At 42.3% G+C, this 13,462-nt stretch overlaps 1 protein-coding gene across 1 annotated transcript in view; it reads left to right on the forward strand.

Moving 5' to 3' along the window:
- The window catches only part of LOC310778643 (semaphorin-7A), a gene marked incomplete at both ends in the record, with an annotated part of 99,310 nt that extends 86,483 nt beyond the window's left edge, over positions 1–12,827 (forward strand). The window contains 4 exons of the mRNA XM_083639129.1: positions 7,630–7,745; positions 9,072–9,244; positions 10,739–10,794; positions 12,481–12,827. Of these exons, the coding sequence (XP_083495255.1) occupies positions 7,630–7,745; positions 9,072–9,244; positions 10,739–10,794; positions 12,481–12,827 (692 nt within the window). The remainder of the gene's footprint in view (positions 1–7,629; positions 7,746–9,071; positions 9,245–10,738; positions 10,795–12,480) is intronic.
- Positions 12,828–13,462: the final 635 nt, after the last annotated feature.

Raw genomic sequence — 13,462 nt, forward strand, 5'->3', positions numbered from 1 at the left:
CCCCAAGATGGATAGTGGCATTAGGATGGTCAAAACCAATCTGAAAAGTAGATTGTAAGCCAGCGTCCACCTTGGGACCGATGACAGTGAAATCGAACCAGACCAGATTCATGTTGGGTCATGACAGTCTATTTGTCTTCTGTGATGGAAGTTCCAATAAACATACTTCACCAAGAGGAGGCCAGGAGACACGCGCAGCTCCATGAATCTTTGTGAAGGGGAGAGAGAGAGAGATTGTTGAGTTTGGGAGTTTGATACTAGTCTGTTACCCTGGGAGAAGTGAGCATCTCTACCATTGGTCAAACATCAAATACCTTTGAAGGGTTGAGCTGACCCTGGGCTGAAGTCCAGTTTGAAGATACTTTTTTGTTATGCTTGAGGTCTAAAGATGGTGTTAAGCTTAGAGAGGGGGAGTGACTTAATGTAGTCTGGCACTCTATTACAGTGATTCCCAACTAAGGGTACGTGCACCCCTAAGGGTACTTGAGCAGCTTGCAGAGGGTACTTGGAAATTTCCAAAATGATAGAAAAATATTCCAAGCCATTTCATAAGCCCATCGCTAAAATGGTACATGCACGCTGCAACAAGTTCCTCCCAGACAGGTGTCAACTGTTACACTACTCTGTGAAGATTAAATTATAACTATATATATACACACACACACACACACACACACACACACACACACACACACACACACACACACACACACACATATAATAATTAGCAAACTAACTAGCTACTACTGCAAACATGAATAAACGTCCAGTTGATGTCTCTCTGAATTCAGGTTTAGGGACCAAAGGAAAAAAAGGCCAAGACCAAACATATGTGTGCAATACACTGCAACCACAATGTTTTCTTTGCACAAAGAATGCGCATGAGTGAGGAGGTACTATTGGCAGTCTCATTATAGAAAGACGGCTCCTAGCTTGGATTGGGACCTGGACTCTGAGATGTATATATGTCTAATATTTAAAGTGTATGGCTATTGGAAGGGATAAGATCAAGTCTCGACTTCCTGTGTTTGTGTGCATCCACATGTGTGTGTGTCTGTGTACCTGCTATTTTTCTTTTGCTTTGTTTTAGTTTTTTGCCACCAACCTGCTTCAAATTCATACCATCACTTTGGAACGGGCCAGTTCTACCACACAGACTTGTTAGCTTCACTACAGCCATTGGCCTGTAGGTGCCATGCTCAAAGGCACCTTGGTTGTAGTTGTGGGAGGGAGGGAAGAGCATTACTCACCCAGTTTCCCTCCCACAGGGGAAAGATCTTGTATATTCTGGTCACAGCCATCTGTCAAAGCGATGTATCTAGATGCTGAAGGAGTTCAGTTTAAAGTGTTGACCTAGAACCAAGGCAAACTGACAGAGAGGCGTCACACAGCTGGCAGAGCCCTTATTACCTTAATGGCTTACTGTAAACTGTGAGTTAAAGCCTGTCTAACTAGTCTGTCTAACTGACGCTTCCCTGTTCTATCCAGCCTGACAGAACAAAGAACCGTTTGACAGGCTGAATTGCAATGCCTTCACCTCAGCCAAATCACTGTGGATGTTGCTGTACCAGAGTCAGCACTGCAGTCAGGACTACTTTAGTGGATCAAGTCAAGGCCAGTACCAAGTCAAGACAGCTCCTCAAAGTCAAGGCAGGGGAAATTGGCCATGTGAGATTGGGAGAAAAAGGGTGAGGAATAGAAAAAGACCAGAGCAAATAAGTCCTATTCAAGACCAAACAGACCATGAATATTTTGTTCCAAATGCAAAATGAATGATGGAGGACTTTCTTATAGCCCATTCATATCTACCACAATAACTAACTGTTAAATCGTTTGAACTAAATCTGTGTTCCCAGTCATCCAGACCACTATATTTAAGCAATATCACACAAGAGGGACAGCTAGTTGTACTCTAATCATCACAGCTTCGTCAGCACGACCTCGAGTCGAGTGTGATATTGCATTTATACAACAGTTGTACAGTGTAAACAAAGCTATATGCATCAAGTAATAATTACATTTTTAAGTAATTTGAGACAACACATGCGTTCTGTCTAGCTGCCTGCACTTTACCGAATGCAAGTCAGCTAAGCTAACGGCTGGAATGCCTCTTGTCCAATCAAATTGCTCGGCTGGAACTAACTGTTGTATAATGAGCCCTTCAAGTCAGGTTGTGTTTACCGTGAATACGACATACCTTAAGCGCACTTAAAGGAGAATTTCGGTTTTTTACACCACGGTCCTCATTTCCAGGTTAAAATATGATGTTTTACTCACCGAAATAGTTTGGCTTCATTCGGATGCCCACGGAAGATTTTGAGCTCCGAGTAGTCTCCTCAAACAGGCTATAACGAGAGCCTGCGGCCAGCGTGGGGCATGCTGGACGGGAGTGCACGCGCTCTCTAAATGACACTTTTTCTGTCAGATCACGGTTCATTATGGTTGTAAATATAATTATTTAGCTAATAGCTAGAAGCTAAGCTAACAACAACACAGCAGTCAGCGTTGATCTGCCCCGGATGGGGTTACAGTGCGTATCTTCCCCCTTCTGTGGTTTCTCTGAAGAAGGTTTCACAGAGGGGGAAGATGGGCACTGTAACCCCCTAATTCCCGTTTGCGCAGGCATTTTGGGGCGCAGATGATTTTGGCACGGCTCTAATTTGCGTCTGTGACAGGTGTCGTGAACGTTTCCGCATCCCGGCCGAGAATTGCATCCCCAACATATTTCGGGGCTGTTTTAACGTAGAAATCAGGGAGGTCACGTCTACCAGACGATTATATCACTTTTAAACAGTTACATTTCTGTATAAATGATTACAAGTAAGCTCCTGTGAGGTGGGGATGCTTTTTCTCCTGCTGGGCAGGGGAGCAAAACTCGGCAGAACACCTGGCGGACGGCGCAAGGCGGACTGCTATCTTCCCATGCCTTAAGGCACGCGCAAACTGGTGCGCAAGCACTATTAGGGGATTTCGCCTGTCGGAAGATATAGCCCGAAATCTCTTAAATTGTTTTTTTTGTGCTGTGGGGAAAAGTCGGGTAAAAAAAACAGTCAAACACCGTGACAAGTCCAAGATGTCAAAAACCTGTTCTTGAGACCGGGCCCCGGAGACAGAACCGCAGCCCAGCTCTGTGTAAAGTGTCAGCGGTGACCACAGCAGTGATGGAGCTGTGAAAGGCCCGGACCTCTGAGTCGGCCTGCAGAGACACTGGAGCGGTCTACCTCTGCGGTCAGGGACTCTGGGATACGGTCTTTCTCTGAGGTCAAGGACTCGGGGACATGGACCCAAACAGCGGGCGGGAGTGACGGCTCTCTGTTCCTTCTGACAGATTGATCGCCGCAATGAAATAAAGCCTCCTCGGATTATTTCAATCACACAGCAATCCTCCCCGCGGGCTCGCAGGGAGTCAGGAAGGAACATAATACTTGTTTCAACTCGACTTAGCGTTTGAGATCACAAGCTATTTGTTTTTGTGTTTTTTCTCTCTCTACGGTGATGATTGCGGTGGCAGGAGTAGCCCAAAGGTTCGAGAGGCAGTGAAACTATGGGTGGGGGAGGTGAATGAGTGTTGGCTGTCGCCTGTGTAATCTCAGAGCGGAGGTAGCTCTAGGGGCCAGGTGAATGCTTGTGAGTGAAATGTTGTAAGTTTGAATCCCTAAACCAGATGGGAAATTGTGTGGATGGGGGATGATCACTGTATAAAAATATGGACACAGCTACCGTGACATCACCCATTGTTTTGTGGACTCCTGTTTTGAAGCCTTGAGTTTGGCATTTTCACTGTCGTCATCTTGGTTTTTCTGCAGCCACGAGCAGCTACTGCGAGACCGGGGGTTTCCCACAGAGCCGCAGCATCGCCTGCTATTGGACAGCCGACCTGTCAATCACGCCCCAAAGCATAGTCTGTTTTAATTAGACCATCATTTGCAGAATGAACATGTATTGAAGAAGACTTAAAACTAAAGACCATAAACTCAGTCGCAAAGTGTTTACTGAGGTCATAAATCAAGTGAGAAGTAGGGTCATTTTCACATTGACTTCTTACCAATCTGACTTATTTTTGCAGCCAGTGGAGTCGCCTCCTGCTGGGCATTACGCTTGGTTCACACACATTGATAGTATAATTGGTCTGGATAAAGCGAGCTGATTGGGATTTGATATCAGAAAATGAGGCTTGAATCTCCCGCTTCCTGTTCATCATTGATTGAATCGATTAATTCTACACAGAAGTACTTGGAGAGGGGGCGGCTGCCCCTAGCGGCTGCCAGGGGAGTTTCCGAATTTGCCCTGTCTTTCTTATCGCCGTAATGCATTATGGGTAGTCTGCTACTTTGGCTAATGCTAGCGGCTAACGTTACTTACTTTACATTGCAGTAAAACGCCACTGAATGACCAAATTGATTCAAATTGATTGAACTTTTAACCATTTCGAGTAACACTGTTTCCATACGGTCCCCAAGCGTTGGTTAGTTGTTTATAACGTGGCTATATTTATAACGTTTATAACGTACTCCGGTTTCTGGGCTGAATCCAATGGTCTGAATACAGAGAAGGCTTAAGGCTTTATCTAACGGTATAGATAACGTTAAATGGTCCGTCATTTTATGAACATTAGATGTATGGTATCTATATAGTTACGTGTGTCTACTAACATTAAAATATCATAAAGTAACGCTATTTTCTGATAATTTGCTTAACTATTACTTGCTATCTGATGCCTTGCGGCACATTGCTGCCTCTACCGGTCGGAAGTATTACTGTTCTTATTATCCGATGTTTGTCATCAATTTTCCTCAAAATGGGGCTATAATTTAGAAAACGGAGCGCATGAGAGCATGAAAAATACTTGAAATTGTTTTTTCAGACCATAAACTAATTTGGAAAGTGTTTATTTAAGACATAGACCGAGAGAGAAGTTGGCTCGTTTCCCATAGAGTTGAGTGCATGTTCCTGGGGAGTGCTACACAAACTGCGCCCCCCACTGGCCATTTGAAAGAATGCAATTTCTGCATAGGCTTCAAAAAGAGGGAGGCTGAATTGGGCACTGTTCACCAGTGATGGGCAAGTTACTTTCAAAATGTAATATACTACATATTACTAGTTACTTTCATTTGAAAGTAATAAGTTACTCTACAATATTACTTTCTGTGTAGAGTACTTATTACTTATTACACTACTTTTGCATTACTTTTACCAAAACAACACCAGCAGCAGAATGACATCGCCGCCCCGGAACCATCCCGAAAAAGAATGTCAACCGCCTTGAAGTCAGTGTAAACAATCCAAAATTCTAAATGTTATTATTTTCCTTTGTTATTGTCATCTATAGTGGTTATTTGCATAAAAACACACAGTTTGATTAGGAAATGATTGTATCTTTTTTAAATATGTGCTTTGATTTAATAAAATGTAACTCAATTTGTAACTTGAGTTACTTGACAAAGTAACTGGTATAATATTACTGAAATCCTATAAGTAATAAGTTATATTACTGAGTTACTGCTAAAAGTAATATATTACATGTAATATGTTACTTTTGTAATGAGTTACCCCCAACACTGCTGTTCACACATAAAGCACTCCTGACGGTGTTGCCACACTTGTGCGACAGCATTAAGTGCAATTATTGCTCTAGGAAGAAAACTTTAGATAGAACAAAGCACGTGTCTAATCGTGTTTACAGTTCTCTAATAACGTTAACGTTAGCTTACCCTTCTCGTTCACGAATTAGCATGTTGGAAAGACTCATTTCATTGGATTCATTCTCAGAGAAGGCAGAGAGACTGAAAGCTATGTATTTCACAAGCAAAAGAGCAAACATTTGAGAAACATCTGAAAAAAGAACTATAAATATATGATAATAAATTCTCATAGCTGGAATTTGTTTTCTTAAATCATCTTGTGCGACCCCCAAAATGATCTCACAACCCCCTGGAGGTCCCGACCCCCAGGTTGTGAACCACTGACCTAAGTAACCCGAGCCAACCTCCATGGCACCACCAACCTTATACCCTCTGTGGAGGTAAAGACACACACCAAAGAAAACCGTATAGACAGACAGACAGACAGACAGACAGACAGACAGTCAGATAGATAGATAGACAGAGAGTCAGATAGATAGACAGTCAGATAGATAGATACTGTAGATAGATAGATAGATAGATAGATAGATAGGCAGTCAGATAGATAGATAGACAGACAGATAGATAGACAGTCAGATAGATAGATAGATACTGTAGATAGATAGATAGATAGATAGATAGATAGATAGATAGATAGATAGATAGATAGACACTCAGATAGATAGATAGATACTGTAGATAGATAGATAGATAGATAGATAGACAGACAGACAGACAGACAGACAGACAGTCAGATAGATAGATAGATAGATAGATAGATACTGTAGATCAGACCTGGGCAACTGGCGGCCCGTGGGCCATATGCGGCCCGCGAGCACCACCGGTGTGGCCCACGCTGGAATTGCAAAAAAAAGAAAAAAAAATGCAGACAGACAGACAGACAGACAGATAGATATAGATAGATAGATAGATACTGTAGATAGATAGAAAGATAGATAGATACTGTAGATAGATAGATAGATAGATAGATACTGTAGATAGATAGATAGATAGATAGATAGATAGATAGATAGATAGAGTACTGCAGTGGGTTGCACCAGCTGTGCGTAAGTTGAAACGTAACCTAGTTTGAGCGTAAAGTCTCACTAAGTCCGAGTTAACGCACTACTAAAAATATGTGGGTTGCACCAGGTGAAATAGTTACAACGTAGGCCTAAGTTATTTTAGACCTACGTCTTACTAGGTATAAAGTCCTCTGTAAAGTAGGTAATTGGCACAGCTGGCAATATTGGCACCATGGCGCAGCATTGTTTTGCGTTGGTAATGTGTTCTCCATGATAAATTACACCCTTTGATATGTATGACTCACGCTTTTGTTTTCCACAAGCTGCGTCACTGCATACAAATTAAAATAACAGCAACAATTTAGCGAGGCAGGATGGTCATAAATTAGCCTACAATGCTGATAAAGAGCTCACAGATAAACGTATTATGAACCTAAATGTGTTATTGTAAGTCGCTTTGTTCGTCGAAATGTTACTCAATAACGTTCTCATTTGGTTAGTGTTGATGAAATATGAAAGCACTAATTTGCGGTGGGCAACATGTCCCGACTGTTTTCACTCCACTTAATTAAACAACCGTAAATAAACACCGTTTCCACCGTGCTTTTCACTGATTGGTCACAGATACTGTACACGTCATTTTCTGCAACACTATTTTGGCTAGTGTGAGGTTTAAGGGCTACTAGTTAAGATGTACCTTACGTCTCCGTGGTGCAACTAAACAAAGACACAACTTTAGTGTCAAACTAACTAGTTTGAACGTAGCAGTTAGTGTGGACTTTACACCCTAACTTAAGAGAGAACTTAGGTTCAGCTGGTGCAACAGGCTGCTGTACTGTACATGACAGCAAGACATAAAGGAAAAGCATCAAAGCGGGATCGCCGCCTGGCTGAACTTGTAATCGGCATCCCGGGACAAAACAATAACATGGACAATAACAACAACCTATATCTCTTTCCTTTTCCTTTCCCCCCCCCAACAGAACAGGGCAAAGTTCTGAAAGTTATCCACACCAGTGACGAGGCCTTCATCATATCCCAGTACTCTATATTCCACAACGAGGGTCCAGTTCTAAACATGGCCATTGACTCCAAAAAGGTACGACTCTGAATATGCTGCTGTCATTTCACTGTGTGACACAAGGTGATGTCAGCTGCCCATCCTGCTTTTACTATGAAACAAGTGCAACCTTTAAGCCCACAGCACAGTGGTGTGGCCACGCCCCCTCCCACCACCCACATCCCCCTAGCCACCCCTCGAATCCGGACTCTACCACCTTCCTATACAGTACCTAGGTACGGCCCCTCCGCCTCCTTCCTTGTCCCCCCTGAGTCAGTGAAATTACATCAGTTAAATATTTATTGTCAAATCCAAGATGGTGTCCTAAGAGCGGGCCCCAAATTCTGGTGAATAGGGTAAAATGTTACGTTTAAATACAGTTAGTTTACAGAAAACTAACCCATTAAGCCAGTCATATGAAAAAAAGAGCACCTAACCCTGAACAAATTGATACAAATGATTTGTCAATGGATTCTGGTTCTATTGGGCATGTTAAATAACATACTACAAATCTAGGAAAATCTCAATTTCTTGAAAGGGGTCATTTCCAAGATTCAACCATGCTGAACTATTGTTCAGTTTTTCCATACACAGTTCACAGTTCCCTTTAAACTGAGCATTTTTGCTCCCTTTGGTTTGGAATCGTATAACACTATAATTTATATATTATATAATTTATACTTTGGTGGGCCTCCAGCCTGGTGTGTGTGTGTGTGTGTGTGTGTGTGTGTGTGTGTGTGTGTGTGTGTGTGTGTGTGTGTGTGTGTGTGTGTGTGTGTGTGTGTGTGTGTGCGTGCGCGTGCGTGCGTGCGTGCGTGTGTGTGTGTGTTGTTATGTTCTTTCTGTGTGTTTTGTACTTTAATTTTGAAGGTCTATGTGTGTTTTGGGCTTTTATTTTGAAGGTCAATGGGCTTTTATTTTGAAGGTCTGTGTGTGTTTTGGGCTTTTATTTTGAACGTCTATTGGACCAGCCCAATGTCACGTTCGTGACTCATAGACAGACACCGCCCTATCTAGCCAATTTTATTATCGGATGGCTAAATACCCCATGAAGTCCACTTCACTTGGAACTACTACTGTAGGCGATCAGAACACACCTTCAGAGCTTTAGTGTGTGATGCTGTTCCAGAGGGTTTTCCATCCAGAGAAGGATACAATTCTGGGAGGACACTGAATACATGTGGCATGAAAATCAAATCTAGAGATATTGAATATCTGTACAAAATATTGGCTACTGGCAGCTTCAATCCCAAATTAGATAGCAGGTTTCAAGAGCTCATATGAGCTGAACCTTGTTCCTAGTGTAATTGAATGTTATTGTGATACATCCCAGCTGCACAGCTTTATCTTCCCTCTCTCCTTCAGGGCCACCTTTACGTGGGCACAGCCATGGAGGTGCAGCGGCTGCCGCTGGCTGACTGCGGTCGCTATGGCGACACATGCAGGGAATGCATCCTCTCCCGGGACCCGTACTGCGGCTGGGACCGAGTCCGGAGGAGATGCCTCGCCATCCCCCCCACATATAACATCAGCTCTGGGTATGGTTACTTACTATAAATTACATCATGACTTGATATCTTAGAGGCCATTTACACCTGCCGCTAACATGCGTTTTCTGTGATCAGATTGCAATCAGATTGTGTTTTATCACTTGAAATGCCAGGTGTAAACACCCCCCAAAACACATTGAAGAAGGATTGCAATCTGATCGGCCGAACCACCTCCGGAGGTGGTCAGGGATGCATTGTGGACACGTTGAACACAAGTGTAAATGCAATGTGTCCTCTCAATCTGGATACAGCGACTTTATGCGGATTGAGAGGACAACCATTTGTGCAATCAGATTGCAATCAGATTGCAGAAAACGCATGTTAACGCCAGGTGTAAATGGAATCAGGCTGAAGTGATAAAATACAATCTGATTGCAATCTGATGGCAGAAACCACATGTTAACGCCAGGTGTAAATGGAATCACTGTGCATTATAATACTGTGGTTAAACTAGTAACATTGGGACTCTGCAATAATGTGATAAACTGGTGTTTGTGATTTATTGATGTCATGTCTATTTTTATGTGCTGCTACAAGAAGTTACACAATTAGAGAATGTAGAACGACTGTTTTGATCATAGTTTATCTGGGATTCTGGGCAAAATCATATCTAAATTCAAAATCTGAGGGTCCATGGTTCTAATGTGTTATACATTAGCGGGGCCTCGGTATGAAAAAAGTTGAGAATCACTGCAATATGAATATGATGTCACTCCTGCAGAGCTGTTTCACTCTGAGGGTTCTGCTCCTCAAAACACTGTCACTGCTGTCAGGTCTACACCACACTGTCACTGCTGTCAGGTCTACACCACACTGTCACTGCTGTCAGGTCTACACCACACTGTCACTCTGCTGTCAGGTCTACACCACACTGTCACTGCTGTCAGGTCTCACCAGCAGCCAAATACCCCCAGATATTTCAAATATATAACGATACAAAACATAGAAAAGCAGCAAATCCTAGCATTTGTGAAGCTGTGACCTGTAAAACCTGTGTTTTTACTTGATAAATGACTAAAATGATTCGTCTGTTGTCAGAATGAGATAAAAACAAAAAACAGCTATAACCTAAACCATAATTGCCCCGCTTCCTTCCCCCCAGCTAGGACCTTAAAAGAAGAAGAAAAACTGTCTTATCCTCAGATTGACAACCATGCGGTTTTGTAATTGAAGCGTGCGATTTTAGATTGATCTCAAGGGTCCTGGGCTCATGAAACTTCAGTTAAAAGAAAAACATGTTTCAATGATATGAACACATTTTGAATGAGTTTATCTGCGTCATGAAAATTGCTTTTGCTACAAAGGAGCTTGTGAATCTTGGTACTTAACGCCTTTTTTGTCTCACATTGTTGAAACATTTGTGTGGTATGTTTTAATTTGAGAGTAATATCGTTTAGGCTGATGTGGGGCTCATAAGCTAGCTGTTCATAAAGCTATGTATTACTGCTAATTATTTATTTCTCTCTATTATTTTTGCAACAGGGCACTCATTCAGCATCTGGACCAGTCGAATGCCTCAGTCTGTGGGGAAGCTGCCGGTGAGCACAGGCCTATCTGCTCTCCCCTCTCTCTGTATCTAAAGCTCAAATAGGAACTTTTCTGAGCCAAAAGATGATTATCATATAATTGAGCCGACTCCACAAACCCGCAGGGAGAGTTTATATATATATATAATATATATAAAAGCTCGCCCTACTTCAAAGCTCAAAGCCAAGTTACAACCTTGACTAATCATGACAATTATTCCCCTCTGATGGGGAGGGTATTTCCTTAAGTGATCTGCCTTTTTCCATTGAGTTGTGTGTCAATGGTGCCACTTTCAGGCCTGTGGCTCAATTTACAGTGACAAGCTCCAGTCTATTTCCCTTGAAAATAATACTTTGAGATGATTTTAAAGAGAAATGTAAAGTGATAACTTACTTTTCTGTTATGGAAACCCGAGATCAAGACATTTGCAATGAGAATGCTGTAACTGATCATTTCACAGTTTTCATTGTTTATTCCATTATTAATCTGTTTTTTTTTTTCTCCTTTTTGAAAGTTTCCATTTTGAAACAATGTTATATTATGTTCAGTGCAACATAAATTATTTAATCCTCGTTATTTTTGCAAGATAAGAAGTACAGATAGCAAATATCTTTCAAGTGGTCATTCGTTGCTCAGCGCTCACTGCTGCGGTCTTTCTCCACTACACTTCCCAGAGATCACCTGTCAATCAAACAATGTGGGCGGAGCTTGGATTTTCTGTTGATGCCGTTTGAGTTTCTGTAGCTTCTCTTTTTCTTCTCCCTCTTTCTTTTCTTTATCCGTTCAGCCATGGTGCTCAAGCTAACTACCCCGTTCTTTTCCTACTTATTCCAAACAAACCAGAGGGGTCAATTGCATCTGTGTATTTCCTTGACAAAACTCTAACCAACACCAGCTGTTTAAAGTTTGGTGAGCTGCAGATACTGTAGGTTAGAGTTCCCAATGGGCCTGAAAATTCAAACCCAAACACAACCGCCCCAAGTGAAGCCCGAGCCCGGCTTGACCAAACCCGGGGAAAAGTCTGCGCAAATTTACTTCAAATCACATAGCACAACGGCCTGTGAGAGAACAAGCGACTGGAGAGCGAGAGAGAGAGAGAGAGAGAGAGAGAGCAGGAGCGAGCGAAATACAGTACCACAAACTAGTTGTTTATTCACAGCAAATGGGAGATGTTGGATGAATAAAAATAAAATATATAATATACTAATAATAGAAATAATAATAATATAATATACATTTTATATACACTATAGAAATAAACAGCTACATTTTAACAAGTACAGAAAGTCTTGACTCCAAATTTGGCAATCAGCACCATGGACAGCGCTGAGTAGTACTCAGTGTGCTCACTCAATCAGTGATCACTGCTGTGTTTTTTCTTTTGTTTGTTTGCTTAGCCCGAGCTCTACCCGACCCGGTTCAATTAGCATAAATTGTCGGACCGAACCTGGCCACACCCGATGGGCTTTTTCAGGCCCTTATGGGCTTGGAACTGAGAACTAATATAACTTGAATCATTATTATGTTAAATCAATTGTCAAAAGATACTAGCAAAACAGACATAATATACTACTTCATACTTCATGCTTATATGAATATGTCACAGATTATTAGTTTAAACTGTCTGTGCTTCATGCAGTATTTCAAAAGATGGATAGCTCATCTTGGAGTAAAACTCTTCATTTATCTCCCTGCAGCACTGAAGCAGCGTAAAACCCACCCCAGAGAAGTGGTGGTGCAGTCCAACACCTCCATCTTCCTCCCGTGCCCCGTGCGCTCCTTCCATGCCACTTACCGCTGGGAGAAGGACCACTGCATCATGAACTACCCCTGCCTGTTCTCGGGGGACTCGTGCGTGCTGGGCCCGGCCGTGGACACGCCCCTGAAGGAGGGCGTGTTCCGCTGCATGGCCACTGAGGACGGCTTCAAGGTGGAGGTAATCTCCTACCGGCTGGTATACAACGGAGGGCCCCTGGCCGCCTCCCTGGCCTCCACCCTGGGCTCGTCACTGCTGCTCGTCACGGTCGCCCTGTGGCTCCTGTAACTGCAGCTAACGCTAATGCTAACCCCTCATCCCTTATTGGCTCCCGATGGCAGGAAAGGAAAGGCAAGGAGCCACTGTTACCAGGTTAGGTTCGCAGAGCATTGACATACATGGTTGGGTTGTGCGGTGACTATTATTCACTTTCCTTGTTGCCCTTTTTCCACATCGATTTTGACAGAGAAAAAACTTCCAGAAAAGTCCAGAAAATGCCAGTGAATGAATGATTCAATTCATTAGGGCTGGATGATAATTCAATATTATCCTTCTTTGAGTGGAATATCGCGATGATATAAAGTTATTTTAATATTGTGACACATTTCTGCTGTCTAAATTGATGATGGCAAGAACATTTTACTTAAAAACTCAGATAAAATTAGGTATGATTTGAACATTTTTGTTTTTGTTTGACATCACACCCAACATCACCTTTCGGTTCAACGAGATGAACATTAATTGTATTATTTAATATGAGATTTTGCATAGGCTACTGGTCATGAACCATATCATGATATATATTGATATCGAGGAAAATCCTTATGATTATCATGATTTCAACCATAATTGTCCAGCCCTATCGTCAATGTGAAACAACATACGTGCAGCTGTCTCAACAATAATATGTATCAGGAGTGGAA

This window comes from Poromitra crassiceps (genome assembly GCF_964638095.1).
Source record: "Poromitra crassiceps genome assembly, chromosome: 1".
Lineage (NCBI taxonomy): Eukaryota > Metazoa > Chordata > Actinopteri > Beryciformes > Melamphaidae > Poromitra > Poromitra crassiceps.